General features: G+C 50.7%; 7 protein-coding genes across 7 annotated transcripts; 3 read left to right on the forward strand and 4 right to left on the reverse strand.

Annotated features, from left to right (window-relative positions):
• Window positions 1-322: 322 nt before the first annotated feature.
• HOO65_011213 (Protein ORM1) lies at window positions 323-1102 on the forward strand (the record flags this gene model as incomplete). The annotated part of the gene is made up of 3 exons (XM_071006129.1): window positions 323-473; window positions 599-957; window positions 1055-1102. 3 exons carry the CDS (start codon window positions 323-325, stop codon window positions 1100-1102), a joined length of 558 nt encoding a protein of 185 aa, XP_070863034.1.
• Window positions 1103-1994: 892 nt separating this feature from the next.
• On the reverse strand, window positions 1995-4174 carry HOO65_011214 (Free methionine-R-sulfoxide reductase; the record flags this gene model as incomplete). Its single annotated transcript, XM_071005544.1, has 4 exons — window positions 1995-2031; window positions 2391-3491; window positions 3697-4054; window positions 4117-4174. The coding sequence occupies 4 exons, from the start codon at window positions 4172-4174 to the stop codon at window positions 1995-1997; spliced, it is 1554 nt and encodes a 517-aa protein (XP_070863035.1).
• A 1253-nt stretch (window positions 4175-5427) lies between these two features.
• On the reverse strand, window positions 5428-6603 carry HOO65_011215 (uncharacterized protein; the record flags this gene model as incomplete). Its single annotated transcript, XM_071005956.1, has 4 exons — window positions 5428-5565; window positions 5670-6163; window positions 6248-6360; window positions 6434-6603. The coding sequence occupies 4 exons, from the start codon at window positions 6601-6603 to the stop codon at window positions 5428-5430; spliced, it is 915 nt and encodes a 304-aa protein (XP_070863036.1).
• A 2236-nt stretch (window positions 6604-8839) lies between these two features.
• On the forward strand, window positions 8840-13429 carry HOO65_011216 (Rho-type GTPase-activating protein 1; the record flags this gene model as incomplete). Its single annotated transcript, XM_071005269.1, has 4 exons — window positions 8840-9337; window positions 9576-10272; window positions 10625-12597; window positions 12671-13429. 4 exons carry the CDS (start codon window positions 8840-8842, stop codon window positions 13427-13429), a joined length of 3927 nt encoding a protein of 1308 aa, XP_070863037.1.
• A 982-nt stretch (window positions 13430-14411) lies between these two features.
• Window positions 14412-15609, reverse strand: HOO65_011217 (Sterol-4-alpha-carboxylate 3-dehydrogenase, decarboxylating; the record flags this gene model as incomplete). Its single annotated transcript, XM_071005941.1, has 2 exons — window positions 14412-15041; window positions 15121-15609. 2 exons carry the CDS (start codon window positions 15607-15609, stop codon window positions 14412-14414), a joined length of 1119 nt encoding a protein of 372 aa, XP_070863038.1.
• Window positions 15610-16072: 463 nt separating this feature from the next.
• On the forward strand, window positions 16073-17404 carry HOO65_011218 (uncharacterized protein; the record flags this gene model as incomplete). Its single annotated transcript, XM_070999912.1, has 1 exon — window positions 16073-17404. One exon carries the CDS (start codon window positions 16073-16075, stop codon window positions 17402-17404), a length of 1332 nt encoding a protein of 443 aa, XP_070863039.1.
• A 1149-nt stretch (window positions 17405-18553) lies between these two features.
• Window positions 18554-21031, reverse strand: HOO65_011219 (uncharacterized protein; the record flags this gene model as incomplete). The annotated part of the gene is made up of 1 exon (XM_070999913.1): window positions 18554-21031. One exon carries the CDS (start codon window positions 21029-21031, stop codon window positions 18554-18556), a length of 2478 nt encoding a protein of 825 aa, XP_070863040.1.
• Between the last annotated feature and the right edge of the window lie 5565 nt (window positions 21032-26596).

Genomic DNA, 26596 nt, shown 5'->3' on the forward strand with positions numbered 1-26596 from the left:
AAAAGTCCAGCTAACACCTTGAATCTCCCCGATAACGGCTGGCTGGCTGAGCTTTGCCATCAACTATTGCTTCCGCTTCTCGTGCCGGTTGACAAAGTCGCAACAATAGCCTATTCCCTATTCTCTACTCATTGCTCTTCTCTGGTCTCCCGCTCGTCCTCAACCCCATCGCCAGTCCTCTTACGCTCCCTTAATCTCCCGAAACACCGCCAAACTGTCGTCCCCAATCCTTATCCAGCACACCGTCTCCCACGACGAGAGTGCCCCCAAACCCACGCCAGCTCCTGGTAGCCGTTCATCCAGCGGCACCTATCTCCAGACTATGCCTGACCACCAGAACTCGAGCGATAATGTGCGGAGGCGGCGGAGCAGCAGCATTCTGCAGGTGTATCACGAGCCCCCAGAGACTCTCGAGCAAATTAGCGACCAGGCCGTGGTGCCAAACTTAAATGCCAACTGGGTCAATTCCAAAGGTGAGCCTTTTCTTCTACTACCTACCTCATACCGCCTTATCTCTTGTCTCTGTCTACCTCTGGCTTTCTCGCCCTGCCGCTCCCTCCTGATGAATCTCCCGCTAATCGGACTCTCCTCCGCACAGGTGCCTGGACCATCCACTTCGTTCTCATCGCCTGTACCAAGCTATTTCTCAACCTCCTCCCCGGCATGACCTCCGAAGTCTCGTGGACTTTAACCAACATCACCTACATGTTCTTCTCTTACATAATGTTCCATCACGTCCGTGGCATTCCCTTCGAGTTCAATGGCGGTGCCTTTGACAACCTCAATATGTGGGAGCAAATCGACGATGGAGCCCAATATACTCCCGCGAAGAAGTTCCTGCTCAGCACTCCCATTGCTCTGTTTCTGCTGAGCACGCATTACACCCACTACGACCTACTCTACTTTGTGATCAACTTTGTCGCTGTTCTCTGTGTCATCATTCCCAAGCTACCCTTCGTAAGTTTCTTTGCTGCCTAGACTTTTTTTGTCTTCCCCCCCTGGCACGCATGTGATAGACTCCTTCTTACTAACAAGCCCCCTACTCAATCTACAGAGCCATCGTATGCGCATCAGCCTGTTCACTGCCCCCGACGACGAATAAACACCATGTTTTGCTGTTCTTTCCCCTCCTTTTCACTCGAGCTTTTTCTCTTTCCCAGAATCACACCCTGCCGTCAATTGCAGCTCTACAGCTCAGCTCCTATGATCAAGGGATGATGATTGCTCCTTTTTTTTTTTACCTCGTCTTCTGTCTCTCTGCCCCTCTCGAGTTTGGCAGAAAGTGACCTTCCTCCCCCTGGGCTATCAATTTCAATTAAAGGAGGAGGCGATGCACTTAATACTGAACCACATTGTATTATCGTACCCACCCCTTAGGAACTTGACCTCGAGGAATAACGTCCACCGCAGCACACCCGATACCAAACGAAATAAGCTACCATTACTTGTTTTCTCCTGCTACCTAAGGATTTGATGTCACTTTTTCTTTTTTGCTAGGCTGTTTTTCGTATTCTCTCTCTATTCAGACATGCCAATAATAGGCTCTGGAATAGGCGGAAGTCTTCCTTTTTCTGTCTTGCTCTTTGATACTTGACAAATATTGCCCACGGAATCCGCGACTTCTCTTTATCGGAGGCTTTCATGTGCTTTTGTTTCTATTGTTCTTGTTTTCCCACTGTTCCTTTTTTCTTCGTCTTTGCCCTTCCGTCCTCTTCGCAAAGCTTCTTACTTTTATTTGTCCTCCCTTTTTGTTGTTTGTCTCTAGTCTCATACTCCCCACCCCCCCCCCTTTTTTCTCCTATCAGTCTTGCTACATCGACTGGAATTTCTGTTTCCTTTCACTCTGATCATGTCACGAAACCAAGATTGATCTTTTACCTTGCTTTGTTGCGGTGAGTATGTTTGTTTAGTGGGATGATGTAGTCATTCTTTGCTGGGTTTTCTACGTGGTAGATTGGTTTGATATCCTCGCCTTGTTTCCTATTTTTTTGCTTTTATGCTTCGCTTCGTGTCCCTCCTTCGACTTCGATTCTGATATAAATTTGATTCGTAATGTGCATCTCTGCATCCATCTTCAATCACTATGACAGTGCATCTATGTCTATGTTGTGTCCACAGCGCAATACAATAACCTGTGAAATCATAGCTGCAGTGGCATGCCGATACCAAAAAAAAAAAAAAAAAAAAAAACACATCATCAATACAATCCAGCCCAATCTATGAATTCACCAACCACCTATTCACAAGCTCTCAGTGTACACCGCAAACCCAGGTGACATTCCACTCCACTTGTCCGGTCTAAGGGTTATCCTACAAGTTAGTAAAGGAAAAAAGAAAAGCCGCATCACACGTCCTTAGCTGGAAGCAAACCTCTTCGAGTAACTTCTTACCTTGTTGTCAATAATGCTGCAATCCGCTTCTGCGCCTCCTCTGCACGTTGCTCTGCCGGCCCTGTTGTCTGCGACAGCACCAACCATCGACGTAACTGGTCACGCATAATCTGCAAAGGAACATCCGTCACCGCTAGCCCGCGCTCAACACACGCCAGCTTCAGTTCTTGGTCTGACAAGGCCTCCGTTACGCCGTCACGCCGCAACAGGCTGTCGTCAACTGCCAAGAAGCGCAATCTCGCAATGCCTTTGAGCCGCCAATACAGGGGCGCTAGCAGCTCGCCAGCAATACGATCCAATAACGCTGGCATCAAATGCAAGCTAGAGAGAATATGTCTGCGCGCCAAAGCCCCCGCATTGCTCGGCAGGTAAGCCCCGCACAGGCCGGTAGGCAGAATAGGTGCCAGGCGGACAAAAGATGCAGCACGTCGTGCCTCGGCGGCCGCCATGTCCTTGTGCAACTGTGTTGGTAGGCGACACGTGTACGGCATGATGCCCTGGATGTATAAAGCGATTAGCGGTGTTAGCTCGCCGCACACGAGCAGGATCAGTCCGAAAATAGGAATGCGTATGGTGTCGTGCTGCACACGGCGAGCGAACAGCCAGTCTGCCCGCGTAACATTAGCGGGGAGCATGCCACTAGTAGCAAAGGCGGTTGTCACAGCTCGGGGCGACGGCATGGGCCCTGGCGAGGCGGCAGCACGCCGCTCATTGAGCATTTTCTTAGCAGCGAAGACGCTTTTGAGTCCGGTCTTATAAAAAGCGAGGTATCCCTTCGCCATGCCCATATAGTAGCTTGCTTTAGACGTAATATTAGTCTTCTCCGGAAGCGAAAGCACAGGCGGCAGAGTGGTCAGTGGCGGGTTGACTCGGGACTCGGGATACGCCAAGATTTTAGCTACGGCAGCACTGGCACTAACTGCAGCCGGCCCGCCCGTTGTTTTGCGCGCTGTCGGCATAGAACTGGCGAGCCGGAGTCCCGCAAGCGAGGTGTGTTGTATTCGGAGCGACGAGTGGGTGGACTTGGCAGTAAGCCATAGCGAGAATGGAAGAGCAGAAGCGCGTATAGCGCCAAATTGATGAGGGACTGTCATGGCATTTCTGGATGGGTGTTAGCAAGTACAGTACCAGACGGAAAGGCTAAACCTAGGGCTTTAATATTTCGGTCTCAATGGCTAGTTCGGATACAATGAAGCTGTGCTGAGAATCACCGAAATTTGGCTGTACGCTAGAAAACCACCAAGTGCTCCACATTAATACAAACGTGTTTTAACAGGCATCTGTATAAGGGTCTACCAGGGTTTACAAAGGCCAGTCACATCCGTCAGCCAGCTGTTGAGCAAACTGAACCAGGTACTTCTCATCCACCTCATTGAAAGTACTCAAAGCTGTGCTATCCACATCAATCAAACCAACCAACCTCTTCGAGCCATCTACGCCTGAAGCCACAATTGGGACCACGATCTCGCTCAAAGTCTCACCATCGCATGCGATGTGGCCCTTGAAAGCATTCACATCCGGTACTGTCTGCACCATCTGTGTGGCGGCAGCAGTGCCACACACGCCGCGGCCGAACGGAATGATTTGACAAGCCGTCTTGCCTTGAAACGGCCCAAGGATCAGCTGGTTGCCCTTGGGTACGGCAGGGTCAATCACGTAGAAGCCTAGTGTTGGTCTAGTTAGAGAGACCGGCACAGATAAGATGAGTAGGGACCAGAAGACTCACCGGCCCAATTCACGGCAGTGCTCGGATGCGATATGGACTTGTAGGCATGCCAGAGCATACTGGCAGCATTAGCCAGGTTGCTATGTGTCACGGCAGAAGTTAGGCGGGCTAGACAAAGACAAGTTATGCCAAGAGCTCTGGTTCACAGTGTGCAATCTTACCAGACCTAGATGGAAATCATATATTAGCGTACGGGCCTTTTCTTTCTGGACTTTCCAACACACTCAAAGCTATTTTGCTGTATACGTACCCAATTCCGGCTATCAACCAGAAGACCCTCGTGCTGTGATAGGAGTTGCTCATAAACCACCTCTTTGCCTTGAGACGAGCTAAAGTTGGTCATCTCGGCATGAGGCGTCCCATGACCACCGGCACTTTCAGTCTGCATTGGAGACTAGAAATTTTCCCAAGAAGAATCAGTAGTGGACATTGACTCGCAGAATGTGAGCTTCCAAGATGCCTTGACGCCACTGGCTGTATCAGTGTTTAGTGAGGAGTTAGAGTCCATACCATCATTGCAGAAATTCCCTTCGCTGTACAAAAACCAATCAAGGACGCCGTGGTATTGTCTACACCAGTTTTATTTATCAAATCACAATACGCGAAACCTTCTTCTAGTGCAATGATGAACTTCAAAACTAGGTACAAACCCTAGTAGGATGTAACCCCGCACAAGATTAATCACGTTATGAGTAAATAAATACTATGACGTGGAGACTAACTAATCATGAAGATTTGCAACAGGCGAACAAGCAGCGCCACCAAATAAAGCAAAGGGGAAAAGCAAAAGTCCAGACAAAAGTAGCCGAGAAGAATCAAGCGAGTAAAAGAAAAAAGAACAATATCTAATGTGTAGTGAGGATGAAAGCTGCAGCGTGATATCAGTAACAAAAGAGAGTAGATGCTGGCGGGGTTCGCATGGAGGCTTCCACATACACGAATCAAGTTTCAACAATCACATATGCCTTGCAGAGCTTGCTTCCCCCGTTCATCCCAATAACGCCAATCCGGCCGGGTTTGTGTGTATCAAGGACAAGTAAGAAGAAAGAGAAAGAAAACAAAACGGTTCATCACTCCACTGAGCGAGAGTGTATATGCCCGAAGTATAATCGCATCCATCACAGCCTGCCTGTCAATCTATTCAGTGACAGGGGCCTTGAAAAAAAAAGATCGCCGCAAAAAACACTTCCTTTTAGAAGACCCCAGGTGAGACTTTGGAGAAGCAGGATGTAAACACAAGAGGGGAAGAGAGCCGATTCTGGTAACAGCTACGTCAACTTTAGAGCTAAAGGAAAAAGCCACTCGGCACTCTTAATACACTTTCTTCTTCTCGTCAATGCTGAACTGGCCGGGGCCACTGTTGACAAGCAGGAGCAGACCGCCGACGATGGACAGAATCTGGAAAAAGTCGTACTTGGCAAAGTCCTTGTGGGGGTGGTGGTCCTGGAGCTGCAGGCGGGCGAAAGAAACATGGTGTTAGTTATGATAGCAAGACAAGGCGCATAGTGGCACTCAAGGGATATTTTATGGGGCGGGGAAATGGGGTTTCTTACAGTCCAGAAGTTGTTGACCAGAAGGTTAAAGACACTGAGAATGACGACCAACAGGGTAGCGCTGAACTTGGCTTTGAAACCAACGACAACCATGACACAAGCAATAGCACCAATGACAGAAACCAGCACACGCCAGATAGACCAATCGCCAGCCATCATGAAGCCAATAAAGAGGAAGATGAGCAGTACGCGGCCAGCTAGCTGGAAGTACATTTTGCGGTCTTTTTCGTCAAGAGTAGGCAGACCGGCAAAAGCCTTTGTCTTACGCACCCAAGAGTCAGAGAGCACCATCAACAGGCCGCCAATAACGGACAAGTTGCGCAGGAAGAAATTGATATCGAAAATGAGGCCATACCCAAGGGCCTGGGTCACGACAACGGTCATGAGAACAAAAACGGCGTAGTCAGAGTATTTCCGGATAATGACGAGGATGGAGCAAGTGGTCATAGCAACAACATTGAGAAGGAGGAATAAGTAGGTGAGGATAAAGGGGACTAGAGATCAAAGGTGGTTAGACACATGCCCCATAACACAAGCTGCGATAGTGGCAGAAGAATAGAACGGAGAAAGCTTCTTACTTCCGCGGAAATCATGTAGGTAGAGCACCTGGTCGCTCCATTGGGTCAAGATGCGCAACGAGTCTTCAACGAAGGTCACGACAATTAGAAAGCGACCAATGGCAGGCAGGAAGCTGTCAAACTGTGTTAGCCAATGTGCAAGATATGAAGAGATGGAGATGAGAAAGCTAAGATAGAGGGACGTACGGCTTGACAGGCTCGCTGAGAGAATCCAAGGCATCCTCAATCTTGCTGGTAATCTTGCGCACCGATTCCAACGGGCCTTCAGATTGCTCTGAGGGCATAGCGCCAAATGACGGGGCGGGAGCAGCAATTCCGTAGCCTGCGCCAATGGTGCCACCACGATGTTGAGCCATGGCTTCGTGTGTGTGTGTGTGGATAAGGCTAGGTCTTCGGTAACTTTTTTTGTTGTAAGGATCTCGAGGATGCGATGAGAAAGCTAAAACCGAGAAGAGCAGCGACAGACAAACGATGACAATGGTTTTAGCGCGGTAGAGATGGAGGGTAGTTGACGACGATGCTGAGAAACAGGCAGAAGTCGAAACCCCAGAAGAATCAGGATTAAGCAGCAGCAAATAAAGAGGAAAAGGTTTTTTTTTTCGGACTAGAGACTCAAGGAAAAGAAAAAGGAAGGAAGAAAAACAGTGACTAAATGGCGGCTTTTAGTTGGCGATGTTTGTGGAATTGGGCGAGGGATAAGAAGCAGGGAAGCGCTGATATGAAAAACAAGAGAAGGACACGATGCCTGTTGTTGGCTCTTGGCCGTAGCTTTTTGTGCGCCTTGTTCGTGGGGTTTCGGAGAGTGGCTCAAGGCTTTATTCCCTAAGCTAAGAAAAAACTTGGAGGAAAATTCATGGAAAAACAACAAAAAATTAGCACAAATTCGGAAAACTCCGAAAATATTACTTCATTTGTTAAGAATAAACTGTTTCTAACTCTATTAATAAAAACAGCTTCTTCCAATGCAGCTTTCTTGGAATAACCGCAAAATAAAGGGACGTTGCTTTGACCTTTTCCAAGGCCATCGTTGCCGACTTCACAGTGGGGTTTACAGCGGCATTAGGGCTACCAAGCCACTGTATAAAAACAGAGCTTTAGCTTCTAGCTATTTCTTTAGCAGGGAGCTTAACGGGCTCGACTGGGACAAGACAGGGTGTTATTTCAGGGCCTTGTTCTCAGAGTCCACGCAGTCTATTTTCAGTACATTAACAGGGGGCCAATTCTATTCTTTCTGGCTCTCTTCCAGTGCAACGCCAAAAAACCGCCAGCCCTTCACTTTCACTGTGTCGTGCATCGACAAGGGCAAGGAAAGAGAAGCCATGCCCTGTTTAACAAAGGCCCTTATAGCCCAAAGCCTAGAGCCCTAAACCTAAATACCCTAACCTGCATCTATACATAACCCTGTAGTGGTTTATAAACCCTAATTGTTGTCTGTGACAAAAATTATGTGTCAACGCCCCCAACACCTAACGCCAAACGTCAAACGCCAAACATAGCCTGCCATAAAACACGCTTTCGGGGAGGGGCCGTCGGACTTGTATTTTTTGCCTTCCGGCTTTTTCTGTCGCAGTTTCCGAGGTTTTGCTGCGGCTGGTCTCTCGTAGGTTGTCTGGCTTCTTTTTTTTATGCATTTTTGTCTTGTTTTCCTGTTGCTACGGCTTCACGCCTCCGGTGCCCTGTGTACAGCGGGTAGAGTCACAGCGTATACCGCCTGTAGAGCCAGCATACAGAACCCCTAACAGCGCGCCAACAACACACCAACGACACAACAACACCACGCACGTACGCGCCCACAACACGCCACAAGGCCTGAATTGGATAGGGCCAGCCTCAGGGCCAGCCTCATGGACACTCCATCGTTTTTCTCTTGTACATACTCATACTCACTGTCTCCGCTTTAGCAAACACTGGCTGTTGCAGAGCTCTCAACCTCATACTCGCCCAAGTCCATTCATTTCCCCTCTCTCTCTTTCGGTCGCTTGATTGATCGCCCGCTCGTTCATTGCATCGCATTATATTGCTGTGACGTTGTTGCTCTTTTGCTCTGCCTTGTTTTTGGCTTGTCCTGTTTCTCTGCTTTTCTGCCTGGATTGACAACGACAGCAATTTGCTTGCTTGCTGCTCCTTCAACTCCTCTGTTGTGCTGGCTGGCTGTGCTGTGCCTTATGCTTTACCCTACTGTCGCCTTTTTTTTCTCGTCAATTATTCATCTCCATCTTTGGCTTCAGTCTTCTCGCTTGTCTCCTGTAGCCCGACCAAATTTTCCTCCTCCATTGCCTGACTGATTGACCGACTGGCCGTCCATACAACTGGACTGGTCATCTAATATCCATCCTTATCGAATCGATTGGCTTTTCTGCCTGTTCAAATTCCTTAGATATCGATACGATACGACTAATATCTTCTTTTCATCACAAAATATCCGTTCTATTGATCTGTCACCCCCCAACTGGAGAGAAATACACCCAACTTTTCATCACCCGTGCCCCCCCTCCCCCGTCTCCTTCAAATATTATCTCGCGACTTATTTGATTCTGCATTGTCTCTATCCATCCTCGCCCTTCTACACGCTTTGTTCAACCTCCTAGAGCAATGGCCTCTGATCATGATGCCTCCTCCTGGAGGGGTCCCGAACGCAGTCCAACCCGACCTCACGGCCCAGCTGCTTCACATCAAAACCAAAACCCGTCCACTACCGCCTCGGGCCCCTCCTCTTTCGAAGCCGACCCCTATAACACTAGCTTCCGCACCCACACACCTGAAAATCCCTATGTGCGGAACTCAATGGTCCCCCTTAATGGCCCCCCAGGATCTCCCGCTCGCAATCGGAGTCGGCCCCCTTCTTCACAACCTCCCCCTCACGAACATCAACACCCCCTATCCCAGTCCCAATCACACCCCCAGGACGACATTTCCACCCACGGAGGCCATACCGTTCCACGGGCCAGTGGTGACCGCCAGCGACCCTCTAAATCTGGTCGTTCGCCCAGTGGCCAAGCCCGTATTTGCAAAAAGTGTGGTCAGGTCCTAACTGGCCAGTTTGTGCGCGCCTTGGATGGCACCTTTCACCTCGATTGCTTCAGATGTCGGGTAAGTCGTGGCATTTCCGGGTCTTTTGTTTCTTAGTTTGCATATCCCCATCCTCCCCTCCTCCTCTCCCCTCCTATCTCTGCTTCCTTCCTCTCCTTTCACTGTTTTATTGATCTGCCCTATGTTTTTATTCACCTCTTCCCCTCCTCCCTCCTGGCCCTAATATGCTTCCCCAAAACTCGCTCTCCCTCATAGTTAGTTAGAGCTGCCTATTAACTTTTTGCATCCCTCATTCTAGGACTGCGGTCAAATCGTAGCTTCTAAATTCTTCCCTGTCGATGACGAAAATGGCGACGGCCAATATCCTCTCTGCGAAACCGATTACTTTCGTCGCCTTGGGCTGCTATGTTATAAGTGTGGAAATGCCTTGCGGGGCTCTTACATCACCGCACTCGACCGAAAATACCATGTCGACCACTTTACCTGCTCTGTATGCCCAACTGTCTTTGGCGCTTCAGACAGCTACTACGAGCACGAAGACCAAGTTTACTGCCATTACCACTACTCTACCCAGTTTGCCCAGCGCTGCAATGGCTGCCAAACCGCTATCTTGAAGCAGTTTGTCGAAATATTTCGCAACGGCCAGAACCAACATTGGCATCCCGAGTGCTACATGATTCACAAATTCTGGAACGTGCGTCTGGCCTCATCCGATGAGCCAGCTCTTGTGCCGGGGACCGGCACCCAATATGACCGCGAGGTTGTTAGAGAGGCCGAGGAGCGTATGGAAGAAAAGGTCTATCAAATCTGGAGTGTTCTCTCGGCCTTTGAGGAGTCCTCAGCTGCTTGTATTTCGGACATGCTACTCCACGTCAGCAATGGTGCTCATTTGGATGGTGTTATTGTGGCCAAACGGTTCATTTACCATGTCGAGATTCTCTTCCAAAGTGCCGACCGTCTCGACAACACCATGGCTTCTGTCCACAGACTGAAAAGTAAGTAGAACAAACTAACTCCGGACATATGCACGCCTGTCAAGGCTTCCCTGCCCCCTCCCCCCCCCTTTCCCTTTTCCCTTCCTCGCACGAACGCCGCAGCACACCAAAACCTCTGTCTCAATAATTGGAACTATCTGTACCACCATCGGTTGGTGCCAAAAGCTTTGAGACAAGTTGGTGTTATCTCTTGTTCTCCGGATCTTCCCTGCCACCATCTTTCTTATGAATAGCGTTCGGATCCAGAGGCTATGCGCAACCGTGGGGGGATTTCTCCCATCCTTTTCCCACTGTCCTACTCATGACCTGCTCTTCACATGATCTGCCTCATTCCTGACAACCTTTATATTAGACATGTCATACGGCCGCGAAGCCAAGATCCTTTGCAAGAAGATAGTATCCTTCTTTTCACTGCTTTCGAAGACTTCGGAAACCCCTGGCGGCAAGCTTGGTGTCACACAAGATCTCCTTTCTCTAGTAACTGGGTTGGCCCATTATCTGAAGCTGCTGATTCGCATATGTCTTCAGGGCGCCCTTAAATTAGAGCGCGAGTCTAAGTCATCCGATGGGATTTACCAGTTCCTTGACGATTTGCGGAATCTTGAGACACAGGAAATTGAAGAGAATCCTCTTCTCATTATGAACGGAAACTCTCGGTTATCTGCTAAAGATTCGGATCACTGTGCACTCTGCAACAAGTCGGTCGAGGACGAATGCGCGAAGAACGGCGACTTCCGCTGGCATATCAATTGCGTCAAGTGCGTACATTGCTCTACTGAGCTCGGTCGAAATCTACAAGACGCCCATTTCAACGCCATGGATAAAAGAACCTATTGCAGAAATTGTATGAATGCGTCTAATGACTGCCCGGCCCCCTTCGAGCACATCACCAAGCTGCAGCAGTATGCCTTTTTACTCAAGGTTGCTCTCGCCCGTCTTCTAGAAATCCTCCGAACAAATGGCGCCCTGCCTAGCTCTAACGACGATGCGAGTGGCTACACTTCGGATGGACACCACACCCAACACGCCAACAGTCGCGGGGAGCCCCGCTCCCAATCACAGCCGCGCATTTCCGAACGTCGCGAATCATCATACGAAAACACACTCAACGAAGTTCGGCGACTGCGTAGTACGCGGTTAGACAAGCATTTGTCTTCAAGTGTTCGCAAGGCCCGTACGTCTCGTATTATGGACGGCCCTGATGGCCCTGGATCTGGCGACAACTTTGTATCGTCCCGTGATATGATCCCCGAAGATGGCTCATTGAACCACTCCGGGGCCGTGGACAAGAGACTGAATACAATGGATGCCTTGACACTTGATGACTTGCCGCGCATCGTAGCGGCCGAGCAAGCCAAAGAACTTCACCATCTTCCGCGGGCCGACGGAAAACGCAGCATGGATCATCCCTCTAAGCAATCAGGATCCCGTGCCCAGTCTTTGAGTCGTGACGAAGGACGGGGTGGCAATAGAGAGATGCCTCAAAGACTTGGTCGCGTTTACTTCTCAGAAATGTCCGGGCTAGAGTACTTTATTGTGCGTCATCTTGCTGTTCTAACCATGCATCCCATGGTTGAACACCAGTTTACCCTCGACGAACTGCTTGGCTTTATCGAGTCTCGCAAGCCTGCGCCGTTCTGGAAGAACTTGCACAAAGCTTTCAAGAACGATGGCCGCAAGGGTGTCAAGAAGAAGGGTGTATTCGGCGTTCCCCTGGAAGTTATTGTAGAGAGGGACGGAGCTGAATCTACTGATGGTCTTGGCCCTGGCGCTCTGCGTATCCCTGCAATCCTCGATGACATTATTACTGCCATGCGCAAGATGGACCTGTCAGTTGAAGGTGTGTTCAGAAAGAACGGCAACATCAAGAAGCTGGGCGAGCTTTGCGAATCGATTGACCGGGATGGCACAGACAGTGTCAACCTGATGGAGCAACCCGTGGTTCAAGTTGCTGCTCTGCTCAAGCGGTATCTGCGCGAGCTTCCCGATCCGCTTTTGACCTTTAAGCTGTACAAGCTTTGGCTTGCAGCTGCCAAGATTCCCGATGAGGAGAAGCGTAAGCAGTGTTTGCATTTGACCTGCTGTCTATTGCCCAAGTGCCACAGAGATTCTCTCGAAATCTTGTTCTACTTTCTCAAATGGGCTGGCACGTTCCACCAGATTGATGAAGAGTCTGGTTCTAAGATGGATGTCAAAAACCTAGCTACGGTTATTGCACCTAACATTCTCTTTGCTAATGATCGTGCACTTGCGCTGGATAGTGAGCCAATGTTTGCCGTCGAGGCTGTTGAAGTGATGATAAACAACTTGGAGGAAATGTGCATGGTAAGTCTACAAGTTTATTTTCAAGTTCCACGTTCTGTACTCCGGCTAGCCAACTAACGCGTCGTGCCTGTAGCTCCCCGACTACCTCGTTTCAATTCTGAACGACCAGAGCCTTTTCAACAGCAACAACTCTGATTTGACGACTAAGGACATCCTCAAGCGCTTTCAGGACCGGGTAGGAGGTCGTCAGCCATTTGAGAGCCCCAACGAGGTGTACAACCGCGCTGACCTTTCTTCACGACCACCGCCTCGTCGCTATGATACCGACCCTGCTCTCTGGCAACAAGAAACTAGTGTGCGCCCAATTATGGATCCTCCTAACCCGGCGTATGGCAGCAGTAGTCAGCCATCCACCCCTCCAAACCAGCACTCAGTGCCCCAAGTTCACTCAGAGCCACGAACAACGTCTTCGCATCAACAAGTGCCGCCTCCCATGCAAGGCCCACACCAACAGCAACCGCCGATGGGCCCTGGAAAACACTATGGCCCTTCATCTGTGCCGTCGATTTTGCAACAACCGCAGCCTCCGCCTCAATACATGCCTATGCAAAGGGATTATGGGCCTTCCCAAGCGCCACCGATGCAGCAGCAACAGCAGCAAATCCCCGTGCATGGCCCCCCTCCTACCGGCCAGAATCCGCCGCTACGTGGGTATCGTCACGAGGATGTAGCGCCGTATGGCACACCAGTTTATGAGCCGGAGAACCGACCTGATGGCGAGCTGCCACCCAATGCCAATGGTAAACAACGCTCAGAGTATCGCACTTCTGCGAACTGGGGGCGGCAGAACCCCAACACAGGCCCAAGCGTGGGTGTGGCGGGCAACAACTAGAGGAGTGACGTGATGCGTCCAAATGCGACTTGTCGATAAATCCGGGCGAGGAGCCGCTTTTCTGTGTGTGGTGGAAAACATCTGAGGGTGCATTAGCAAGCTGGGCTCGCCCCCTCCCTTTTTTCTTTTTCCTTTCCTTTTCTACTATTTATTCCCTTTGTGCTGTCCCAGATTATCCATGACACACCTTTCGTGTAATTGAACAGGGTCTTTTTACTGTCTTTTTCCCTCTCATTTTGCCTTCTTTATGGGATACTCTTTTCTTTGCTCCCTGTACTTGCGTGCTTGCATAGTGTCTGCTTTTCCCTTTTCTTTCGTCACCATAATAGCCCATCTTTTTTCCTTCTTTATTTTGGCTTCTCTTCTTCTTTTCTTTTTCTGCCCTCTTGATGGAAAGCTTTGCTAGCTATGGGCTCTCTCATCTTAGTTGTTATCTTCTTGATTTTGATTCGTTCTCAAAGTTAGAACGGGGGAGGGCTGTTCCTTTTTTTTTTTTTCTTCTTATTTTTCTGGTTCTTTTGCGATGCCGAACTTCAAAGCTTACCGGTTCCTTTTTTTTTTTTCTTTTCTTTTTTTTGTCCTTAACCTGGTATGACGTCTTCGTACCTTTTTTGTTATGATGTCCTTTATACCAAGTCTAATGTCTCATTTGAATCCTCAACTTATCAGTTGTTGGGTTGTTCTTTTCTCTCTTCATGTCTTGATGTTTAGTTGTGAGTGTATGCGCGCATCTTGTCCTGTTACAAGGGCTTGTATATGTTAATGCAATAATGATGGCTCTTATACCGGCAGAAGTTATCATGATGATAAGTGTTGAGGACGATATGGGACTGGCTATTTATTGAGACGAAATTAAAGAGTATATATGTAATGTAGTACGGCGTGACGTGAAGATCATGGCAGATTGCAGCAGGATAGAGTAGGTAAAAGGGGAGGGTAAGCAAAAGGGACAACCAACAAACACCAGTGTACTTGTTTTTGTTTAGTTGGGCGACTTGTGGTCATTCGCCAACGACCAGGCCACCGCACGCTTAATACCCTCATCCAACGACACGATCGGGCTGTATCGCAATCTATACTTGGCCTTGGAGATATTGAAGTAGCGTGTCATAGTTGAATAGATGATGCGCTGGCGATTGAACGTCGGGGGCTTGCGCAGGATCGAGAAGATAACCTCGCTAGCATAGCCCATGAGAAGGCCGACACCGCGAGGCAGACCCCATACATGCTCCGTACCCTTGGTTGAGCCGGCAGCGTTCCATATTGCGCGACAAAAGTCCCAGAAGTATATGGGCTCATCGTTGGTGATCAGGAAGGCCTCGCCATCGACACGCTCCGTGTCCAGCGGGATGGTAGTCGATGCGGCTGTGGCGAGCAGCAAACGAGCAGCGAGAAGGTGCGCATGCGCCACGTTGCCAACATAGGTAAAATCGAACAAATTGTTGTTGTCACCAACCTGCACATTGGTGCGTCCGTCGCGGTAGATCTGAACGGTGTGCTTAGTCGTCATGCCGTCGGCTTCGCCAAAGATACCGCTGGGCCGGATCGAGCAGGTCAGCAGTTTTGATGGCGCAGCGCGGTTGGCGGCAAGAACAAGGGCTTCGGCTTCGGCCTGTGTGGAACGACCAGAGTAGCAAAGGTTAGTAGAGAGCATAGAGAGGCAGGAAATGCTACATCCGTATCTTTCTTACCTTGGTTTCAGAATAGTACGAAGACTGAGCAGCGCCGCGAATTACAGGCCACTCCTCATTAACATTCAACAGGTCACTGACGTTGTCACTGAGAATGCTAGCTGAGCTGGTGTACACCAGGGCCTTGACACCGGCCTTCTGGCACACCTCGATCACACACGCAGTGCCGTCGACATTGACCTTCTTGAACAAATTCTTGTGGACATCCGAGTCGCCCTGGGCTGCTGGCGAGGCGGTGTGGATGACGACGTCGGGTCTTACGGCCTCCATCACAGTCAACAGCTTAGCAGCATCGGTAATATCGCACTCGCTATACTCGGCGCCCTCGATGCGGTTACGTGTACACCGCAAATCAACGCCGGTTACGGAAGACGTCGACCAGCGCGGTGAGTCGAGCAATTGGGCTATGATATGATGGCCGAGGAACCCATTACCACCAATCACCATCACATTGCCCAGATCGATAACGGGCTGGTTTACAGAGGCCATTTTGAGCAGGTTGATTCGGGGGAGCTAGGCTCAGGGGCTCGAGCTTAGAAAGGCGCAAGAAAAGGGGGCGGTCAGAATGGAGGAGGGGAGCCAAAGAAAGAGTGCGAGGCGCTTGCAATTGAATAAGAAATCCCTGACTTTCTGAGGCAGCAAATGGAGTCTGTCAAGTGCAGATTTGTATAGCGTCCAAGCCAAGCAATGTTGTTGCGTTGTTGTGCTTTAGTGATATTCTAGTCAAGCTGGCTTAAAAAACGACTACATACTTTCGGTCTTTTTTTTTCTTTTTCTTCTGTTTAGGGAAGGCACAAAGTGGGGCACTTAGGCGCCGTGACTATGGGTCTGTGTAACCCCGGCAGCCGCGTAGTAAGACAGTCTGGCTATCGATATCGATGCTTCTGCCTGGAGCGTTTTTATTCCAACGACACATGTTAGATGACACTGCCCTTATTTTCCTCTGAGTTTAATGGCCAATACCACGAGCGCAGACATAGAAGTTCTGGTGCATTTAGCTGCACCTAGTACGGCTACTGACGACGCATACTATCATAGCCTTGCCCGGGGCTACCTGGACTTTGCTCCCGGGTTAAGAATCGACGTGGTGACTCCCACGCCCCAGACGCCGAGGCCAAAATGCGCTTCCCACCACATACACTCTAGCCAGGGACCGTCGGGTAGCGATGACATGGAGATATTTGGCGGCACACAGGCTTCCTTTTCAAGCGTGCTTGATAACTCAGACTCGCCACGCGTTCGGATGACATCGCTGCAAAACGAAGAACTAGTGGAAAGACAAGAAGGTGCGCCCAGCCCCTTGGTCTCCGAGAATGGGTCAATTTCCCACGTCTCTGAAACCCAGTTGCCGTCCCCAGTGTCGTCGGCCGCAGAGCCAGGCTCCTATTCCGAGTTACAGGACATCACAAGAGAGGAGTCGAATTCGCCGACGCAGGTGCGGCAGGACTTGGAACAAGTTATCCCGCCATCTTCGGGGCCATCACTAAATGAGCTAGAGACCATCCCATCGTCCATTGCAGTTCTAGATCAGCCGCCATCTCTATCTCAAAAGCTGCAAGCAAGTCTCACCAAGAGCTTCCCAGAACCAAGGCCGCAGCGCCAAGCACCCGCTAAGCGGCACCATCAACCACCACTGCAGCGCTCATGTTCCGAGTTTGAGACGACTGAAAATGGCCCACGAACACTCACCAAAACTATCAGTGACACAGGGCCATTCTCACAGTTCTCTGCCATGAGACAGCCGCTGTCCCGAGCGGAAGTACAACGCCGGTTACAAGATCAAAATCGCACAATGTCTACATCGCAACAGCGAGAGTTTCAGGAACAGTTCTACGACGCGCTAGAGATTTATTCGCCCGAGCCAGAAGTCTGTGACAAAGAGATCCAGCCTGAGGACCTAATCACGGCAAAACTGCACCAAGTATCAGCTGACCTGAACATCATAGACCGCTTCAAGTTCAAGACAAGCCGGAAAGTTGAGTCACTGGAGCGTGGCTTCTGGCTTATTGATACGTCAGAGTGGCAAATGCCGCTGCGAGAAGCAGCGTGGAAATTCCTAGCCAACTGGGTTGGAGCCGGGTTTGCTGGCTGGGGCACGCGGTGCTACCGCAACGAAGACAGATCATGGATACGAGTGTATTGCTGGGGGGTTGTCGTTGGTCCAATCTACGGGATGATATATCTAGCCTCTGAGAGGAGGTTGAAGACCGAGAGGTCAGAATGGATTGACGGAGATGGAGAAGCAGTAGTGGTAGTGGCAGCACGAGACAGCGTTACCAGCTAGACATGGGACACGCTGGATCAAGTTACTAACCTCTAGAGAGGTTAAAGTTTCAAGTTTAAAGTAGGCATTGACTTTTAATCACGGTGGAAGGGATGCAAGGTTTTTATAAGTCTCTCTTGAAGCTCTGAGTATTACTATTACAATGACGCCACGAGACCAGAAGAGCCAACGTTGCAAAGTAAGCTATGACCTGCCCATCTACAAAAGATTTTCTCTCCCAGAACAAGTTATATGACAAAAGAAAAACAAACAATACACAAAGAAAAGAAGCTACAGACCAAGCGAAGCCAGCCACTGGACATCGAGCAAAGCTCATTAAGAGGCTCCCAATCTAACTATGTGGTAAGAAGAAAGAGACCTTACTATGCCCAGCAGCATTGGTTCGCCGCCTAATAGAAAACAGATATAGATAAAGGAAATATAGGAAAAAAGAAAAGCACAGAGGAAATGGTAAGGGTGAGCAATTATGGGTAGACACAGAACAGGCTGCCAATGCTGTGCACTTCCGTCTTTTCCGGTCCAGGCTTCATCGCTAAAGTCTGAACCCATCCGAAAGATTGCCATAGCCGTCGATTCTGTGATCCTGTAACCCCCAAGTGCCATTGATCACCGTCTCCCTCAAAATGAAGAGTCCAAGCAAAAAGATGCAGCAGTTGAAACTAGATAGCAAGCGCCACTGGAGAATGCTCCATTCCCTCAGCTCTAAACAGCCGATGAGAGTAGGGAACCGGTCCCCCGATTTATGTACACAGTGAAGAGCACAGCAGCAGCTACTAGCGGATTGACAACGCTGAAATCAAGCTTGACAATCCAGACGCAAACCGGATATCCCAGCAGGGGAAAACAAAGATGGAATAAGACAAAAGCGAGAGGAAAGGGACGACTTCCTGAGGGAAAGACCGAGCGAGAAACCCGGGTAAAAAGACACAACTGCAAGAATCCACAGTTCTATCCCGACAGTGTCAAAGACGCATGTAATAACGGGTATCGTAAGGATCGTAAGAAAAGAAAGTGGCTTTGTTGGGTGGAAGGAGTTGGAAAGACAAGAGCCAGAGCAAACACGGCACACTGCGTGAGAAGTCAGGCATCCCGCAATAGCGACACATTGGGCTTGCCTTTATTTCCGTTTCAATATCTAGAGATCTGCATTTACAGAGCAGCGAAGACAGCAACCAGAGCGGCGATGGCCACGCTGGCACCAGTCATCTTGGAGGCACCGGCAGTCACGGGGACACCAGTGGGGCCAGCACCCAGGCCGGAAGAGGCAGCACCACCGGAAGGACCGGCAGCGGGAGCCTCAGGAGCACCGGGGGCAACGGGAGAGCTGGACTCAACGGGGACACCGTAGTCGTTGCCAGCAGGGGGCTGGACGGGAGAGTTGGACTGGACGGGGATGCCGTAGCTGGTGGTGTAGACACCGCCGGCAGGGTTGGTGGGAGCAGGGACCAGGTTGACAACATCATCGTTGGTGTGGAAGTCAACGACGGGGATGGTAGCAGTGGAGGTCAGAGTCTTGGTAGTGTACGAGGTAATGTCAGGAACAGAGGAGGTGGGGATGGGGTAGTAGGCACCAGGAGTGCTGGAGCCAGCGGGGGCAGTACCAGCGGGGGCAGTGCCAGCGGGAGCAGTGCCAGCCGGGACCGAGGGAACACCAGCGGGGACAGAGGGAACACCAGTGGGCTCGCAAGGAACAACGGTGGTGGCAGTGATGGTGACGGTGGCGTAGACGGGCAGCTTGGGCTCCTCGACAACCTTCAGGACGGGAACGATCTTGTCAATACCGCTGACAATGCAGGGGTTAGTGCCGACGTGAGAAGCGCAGATACCCTGGACCAGAAGCAGAGCCTTCTTGATCTCGTCATCGTTCTCACCGTTGGAGTAGATGCAGTCGTAGACGTTCTGGATGAACTCAGCGTTGGGGCAGTAGCAGCTGGCATCGGTGTTACCGGAGCAGGCAACAGCATCCATCCAGGTGTTCAGGCAAGAGGGGACCAGCTCAGGGTAGTCAATCTTGGGGCCAGCAGGAGAAGTGGGAACGGGCTCGGAAGAAGAGACCAGCTTGGAGGAGGAGACGACGGAGGTAGTGTAGCCGATGCTGGTGGAGACACCAGTGGAGACAACGGGAACCTCAGAGGAAACAACCTTGGAGATGGTGGAGGTGGTCGTGCCGACCGAGGTGACAGTGGTAACACCGTAGGTAGGGACGGTGGAAACAACGGGCACGGCGTGGGTCTTGGTGGTGGTGGCAACACGGGTCTCAGTGACGGGGCAGATGGTGGTGCTCAGGATGACAGTGTCAGTGATGACCAGGACGGAAGTCTTCTCAGCAGCGGGGCAGTCAGTGACGGTGGGAGCGCACGAGGTGATGGTCTTGATCTGGGTAGTGAAGATGGTAGAGGTCTTCATGTACTCGGTGGTGTAAGCAGAGGTCTCAACACCGTAGGAAGTGGAGGTCTTGGTGACAACGCCGTTGGTGGAGGTGGTGGAGGTCTTGGTGCTGGTGGTCTTGACGGGAACCTCGGTGGTCTCAGTGGAGTAGACAGTGGAGGTAGAGGTGGAGGTGGTGGTGGTCAGGCTAGCAGTGGTCTTGGTGATGGTGGACGACTCAACAACAGTGGAAGTGGTCTCCTTGCCGTACGAGGGGGTAGTCTCGGACGAGCTGGAAGGCTTCACGGGGCTGTTGGAGGAGGTGGTCTCGCCGGCAGTGGTGGTGGTGCTGGAAGAAGCAACCGAGCTGGAGGAAGAGGTCTCCTTGCCGTACGAGGGGGTAGTCTCAGAAGAGCTGGAAGGCTTGACGGGGCTGTTGGTGGTGGTCTCCTTGGCAGGGGTGGTGCTGGTGGTGCTGGAAGAAGCAACCGAGCTGGAAGAAGAGGTCTCCTTGCCGTACGAGGGGGTAGTCTCGGAAGAGCTGGAAGGCTTCACGGGGCTGTTGGAGGTGGTGGTCTCCTTGGCAGGGGTGGTGGTGGTAGCGGTGCTGCTAGTCTTGACCTTAGTGGTCAGGCTGGAGGTGGGCTTGACCGAGCTAGAGGTGGAAGAGGAAGTAGCAACGGGAACGCTGGTGGTCTTGCTGACAGCGGGAGTCTTGCCATTGCAGTCGAAGGAGATCTCGGGGATCTCGACCTTGCAGTTGCCGGAAGGCTTGTCAGGCTGGCTGGGGTAGACGACACTGACGTTCTTGGCACCACCGCACTGGTTGTTAGGAACCGAGGTACCGTACTTGGAGCAGGTAGAGCGGGACTTGCAGTTGCTGCCGTCGGGCATGTCGAAGTGGAACTCCAGGTCGCAGTCAAACTCGGGCTTGACGTTGAAGGTCTTGATGGAGAACTGCTCGACAGTGGTGCCGTCGCAGCCAATCTTAGGAGCGGACTCCTTCTGGCTGCCGCAGCTACCAGTGATGGTCTTGCCGGCGTTGAAACCGGTCTCGCAGGTGAAACCCTTGAACTCGAAGCCGTTGTACGACTCGACCTTACCGACGGGCATGTCGTCCCACTTGAAGCCACCCTTCTGGGCTTCATTGCACTTGTTGTCGCAGTTGGCGGGAGTGGAGTACTTCTTGTCACCACCGAAGGTGGCCGAGGCCTCACCGAGGAGGGCGGCGGCGACCGCAATAACAGCAGCAGTTTTCATTGTGAAAGTTGGAAGAGGGGGGGTAAAATATTAAGAGAAGTGAATATAAACAGTGGGCAAATAAGTATGAGCGAGTGGATGGTGATAGCAAGTATCAAATATTATCGTTCTACCAGTGAACGTTGTATAAACAAAGAGGGAGTTGTCAAAGCAGAACGAGTGAACTTTGACTGTGTAAAGAGTGATACCCAAAGGCAAGAGAGAGAGAGAGAGAGAGGGGGAGAGAGAGCTTGTGGTGTAGAGAAAGAAACAAAAACAGCAGATTAGGCGGGAGGTTCGGGTGCTATATATCTGTTTCCCGTATTGGTGGGAGCGACCCTTCTCCCCGTTCTCTCAGTCTCCTTCGCCAACACACTCTGCCTCTTTGGCTCTCTGCCCTCGTGTGTGGTTGAACACTTGGAGGGGGCCGTGTCCCTCCTCCCATGGATCCATGACAGAAGACTCAACCGACAATATCTAGCTCATGGCCACACCCCACCCCGTCCCCTTTCTTTCACCCCTGCTTCTGCACGCCCTTTTTTCACACCCCTCCCTGCTTCTCCCTAGCCCTGAGGCTAGTCCTATTCTGTATTCTCACAACTCTCCTTCCACTCCCCATCCCCCCCCCCCATCCCCTATCCTTACACTGTTCTCTCATTTTGCCCATCCTTCTCTCCTTCATGGTGCCGTAGTATAGTGTTGGCTTGAGATGAAAGACGAACAACAAGAGCCAAAAGCCCGTGTCACCAGCCCACCCAGTTCGCCCAGTTCACCCTGCTTTGGTGCCAAAGAACTATAGAGGTGCTCAGCCAGCGCGTACAACAAGCCCAGCGTCTAAGACAGATCCGGCGTGCACGCCTGGGCCGCTGGTGTTGCTGGGGTGTGAGTCTCCCATTCTCCACGGCTTTTTGTCATCAAGCACTTCCTTTTTCTTTTTCTTTTCTTCTTTCTAGTAAGCCAATATGACAGCACAGAAAAGGGGTCGAAACGAAGAATCGTGTCTATCTCTTTTTTTCCTTCTTTCTGGCTGATTCTCCCTCCCTCTGGTCGGTCTCCCTCGCATAACCAAAATGGGAACCGACGGGGGCCGGCAAGGTGTAGGATGATATGAGGCAAATATTACTGCTAGCACAGATACAGACAGACACCCACATACATGTCCGCACTATTTCCCGCGCGTGGATAAGCCTAGCCAGTGATCTTGAGTTCTGTCCGTCAGGGTAGACCTCCTATCTGGGGGAGGGCTCTTTGTTTCTGTCTGTCTAGGGGTAGATGGCCGTCTTTAGCGGGAGAGGGGAAGGGCAGGAGAAGAAAGACAGCCAACGACGACCCGGAGTTAGCGGTGGGCTTTTCCCGCTCGCTGGCTCCTCTTATTCTTTCAGTCTTTGGTTCTCTCGCACGTCCATTCATACCACACTTGAGCTGTGCTGGCTATTACATTAGTATTAGTTAGTATTGATATTATTGTGCTCCTCTTTGAGCTTCAGAGCAAGCTAAAGCTAGCGCTAGGCTTCTGAGTCTAGACCGCCGCCCAGCCAATCATTGGCTGCTTTGAGAGACTGGGTGACTGCTACCCCTGATCCTTTAGCTTATTTTTTATGTCCCTTGGCCGTGATGAATCGGAAGAATTGATGTGCTGGTTAGTCCTTTTTGTCTTTGTATTTTATTCCCTTTTTTTTCAATGCAAAAAAGGCCCTCAATAGCCCGGCTAGCCTCTCGCAACAAGTGCATATACGCATCCCAAAAAGAACGAAAAGGTTCCCTTGAGGTTTCTAAGCGAGCGACAACTAGAAAGGCTCTGTTCCGTGCTAAGAGCCATTTATTGGACCAGGTACGGAATTCCGTCCAATATAATACTGCAAATGGCACATGAAAAAGGAGAACATGAGGCGTTATGAATAGCACAGCCCTCTTAATGCGGAACAGCGTTAGGGTTGCTGTTTCGACCAAGGGTTGCACTTATACCCGTCTAGGAGGAAACAGCCCCTTGCTACTTCCCAGTTTCTCGAGCATGCGAAAAAAAAAAAAAAAGAGAAGGAAGGTACGGAGAAACGGCTGCCGAAGCCTTCATTTGGGTTAGACTGGGAGCCAAGGGTTGCCACAGAGAGAGAGAGAGGCGAGGACAAAGGATAGACAAGACCTAGCTAGTGATAGAGCGACAAAGCTACACCGAAAGCCGGTGCTTCAAAGACTCAGACGTAGGCACCTGAAGTTTAATGAGAATAAGAAACGGGACTGTCCCAGAGGCAGAAACTCAGCGTTGATCCGGCTGAGTTTTGGCCAAGTTGAGTGGCTTTAGCTCCAGTCACAGAGTCTGCTTGGGCTTGCAGGCTCAGGCTCAGGCTCACGCTCGGCCAAAGCTTAGTTGGTCCTTTCCTTCTCCTGCTTGCTTTTTTTGCGCGGATTGGCGAGCTGGACAGAGACAAGCGTGAAACAAGCACAGCCTTGCCGGAACAACCACACCAAGTAGCAACCAGACAGACGACAGGGCCTAGCAGCATCGAGCGTCAAGGTGGACGCAGACAGCATCGGGCGTTGCTGAATTTTTAGCCTTTAACCGCTTAAGCTTGGAAATAGTGTTGGTGCTTATTTTCCGGAGGGGGGGGGGGGGGGAAGCAGCAAAGGGGAGAGAGAGAGATGCTCGAGGCTCGGCCCTGAGCAGGACTTACAGCGGCGCCTAACAGAAAGGAATCAATGGGATATTCTCTCCGGCAATCCCTTTGCTGGCTTGCTCCTTAGCCAGTCCCAATCTTGCTAGCTAAGCCTGTTCTGTCTTGGAATCAAACATCGGGTCTTCCTTGGTTGGGCAAAGCCCTACGTCACGACTAGTGTTTCGATAGGATTAGGGGTCTTTTTGGGCTTTTCAGGCTGGCTTGCAGAACGTCTCTTGGCTTCCTTTGAGAGATAAACTTATGGGTCGTTTGCTGTCTGCTGTCCTGGCATATAGACGACTGTAGAACAAGACCAAGGCCTCGCCCGTGTTTTCCAAGATCAAATGCTTTGTCTTTTAGAGCAACACAAGCACAAACACAGGTAGAGATAGGTTCAAGTGGCAAGCAAGCGCTTCTTTGTGTGTGTGGGGGGCGGGGGACAGACGAACAAGAGGGAAAATCCCTCTGTCACCGCCACCGTTACCATCCCGTTGCCTGTTACCCTATCCCCCCTCTTGGATACTGCTGTGTGTTGCCTGCAGGCGGGTGCATCTCTTTTTCTCGTAGCCCCACCCGCCAAACGCCTTTATTCCTTTTCCGAGTGTCCGAGAAGAAAATAAGAGCAAGGAAGAAAGAAAGAAAAATATCCTGTCGTTGGGTATTGGTAGTGCGGGGGGGGGGGGGGGGGGCGGGGGCCAAGAATCCAAGACAGGACAAGAGAAGAGGGCCAGCGGTGATCAGTCGATGTTGGCGTTCTTGTCATTGAAACCCTCTATACCGCTTGGCTGAGCATTTTCTGCTCAAGTGATGAAACAGGCACAGCCTTCATCATTGCTTTTTGTCTTCCGGTGTGCTTCTGTGTAGCATTCTTTTTGGTAGAGAGCCACTAAGAGAGGGGCCCCTCCTCTTTTTCCCCCTTAGCCTTGCCTGAGCTTCCACTTTCAGCCTTGCCCTTGCTGTTTCTCACTTGCTACATACAATTGTGGAGACCAGACAGCTCCGCGTTTCAGGTAGCCTTGGGAACTTTTTTTTCTTTCTTTTTTTTTCTTTTTTTTACATCTTCTTTCCTTTTTCTTCATTGCGCTCGGGCTATTTTTAGAACTTCCTTCCTGTTCTTCTTCTGTACCTCTGGCTTAACGCTGCTTGCTGCTCTCGTTGCTACGCTGTAGCACTACGTTTCCGGCCGGCCCAAGTCTTGGACTTGTTAGGCCTATCTTTTCTCATGGAGATAAAACGAAACACTTTCAGCAAGGTTATTCTACAGACTGGGATTAAGGGCCAGCGTCCTGTCAGGACAAGGCTTGGTTTGTTATGGGACTGATTCCCTTTCCCTCTCCCCCTCCTCTTCTTGGTCTCTCTCTTTTTCTCTACTTTGTGCTTTTGTTTCATGTTTTGACAGATAGATAGACAGACAGACAGACAGACAGATAGGTAGTCAATCCTGTTGTACGTTTGCGCCATCGCCGTTGTCGTACATCGTGTCGCTATCGGGGCCATGCGCCCATCAACTCGAAAGTGGACCGTACCATACAGCTAAGCAAATGGCAATCAACAAGCGGGATGATCACGCTGCGCCGGGGACCGTCGATCATAGAACAAAGCTTGACAGCTTGGGCCTGTTGATATATGAGCCAGCATGAAGCAACACATATTTTGTCTGGGGCCTGTATGATAAGCCCAAGACAGGACGAACAGAGAGCAGTGAATGTGGCTCCAGACGGAATTAAGACTTCTACCTGCTTCTCTGTCGCTGTCGATCGTATAGCGACAAACCATATGGATATACCCCTCCGCTGCAACATAAATGACAAGAACTACGATGAAGCGCTAAAGGGCTCAGCAGTAAGAGTAAGGTAAGAGAGAGCAAGCAAGCAGGGCAGAGCACACGGCGCACGTACACGCCCAAACCATAAGCCTACAACAAACACAGACAACAAACACAGAGAGCCAAAACATTTTCCCCCTTCCCTTCTCCCTTTGTTCTGGCTAAAATGAAAGGACCAGAACACGGATCCGATCTCAGCTAAAAAAGCGCCCAAGAAGCAACTAGAGAAGAAACCAAAAGGGAAAAGAAAACATCTACAACACAGACGCTACGAACCGAGACCCGGCTAGCCCCAACACAGAAGTGATCGTTTAAGGGCCCTTTTTTCATTCATTCTCCGCCTAGGATTTCTCTCTTTCCCTCTTCCTCCTCATGCAACGCCCGTTCGCTGGCTTGGATCTCTGATTCTGAGATGTTAGATGCTAGTTAGGCTGTACTAGAGGAAGCCAGGAAGCCAGGAAGCAACCGTACCCACAAACCAGCGCTAGTGTGATCTCATTGGGGGAGGAGGATGTGTTTTGTGTTTGTCTGGCGGTGCCAGCGACTACAGGCTATTGGTCATTAGCCAGTAGTCAATGGTGACTCGGGCCTTGGAGGGGAAGAGGGGGGGGGGCGTTCTTGGCTGAATACTAGATGTTTCTTCTTTGAAGCTAGGAACAAGCCGCTAGAAGTTTTTAAAGGTCCCTGAAAAAAATGATGGCAAGGGGGGGGATGGGAAGAGTGCTTATTTGTTTCTTCTCTTCCCACGACCCTTAAACAGCCGACCCTGGACCCTATCCCTCGCGAGCTTGGAACGCCTGGGGTTTCTAGTCCCATTCTAGCGCTGAAGACTGCAGCTGTTTGGAGAGAAGATTGAAATAAAAAGAGTCGACGTAAATAAGGCCTGCTTGCTTGTCGATCTCAGCTGGAGCGAGAGAGAGAGAGAGAGATCAAGGGCCTGGTCTTCATGTTGACAAACTGCCAGCTAGCCTGCCTGCCGCCAGCCAGTCAGCCAGCCAGCCAGGCTCAACTGTGAGTCCATTCATGGGCCCCTGCTTGCCAGCTACTTGAACACAGCGAGCTAGGAGTAGCTCGACATCTTCTTTTCTCGCGTTCTCCGTAGCCCGCCCA

This window comes from Ceratocystis lukuohia (assembly GCF_044167205.1).
Source record: "Ceratocystis lukuohia strain C4212 chromosome Unknown Supercontig1_pilon, whole genome shotgun sequence".
NCBI classification, from domain to species: Eukaryota; Fungi; Ascomycota; class Sordariomycetes; order Microascales; family Ceratocystidaceae; genus Ceratocystis; species Ceratocystis lukuohia.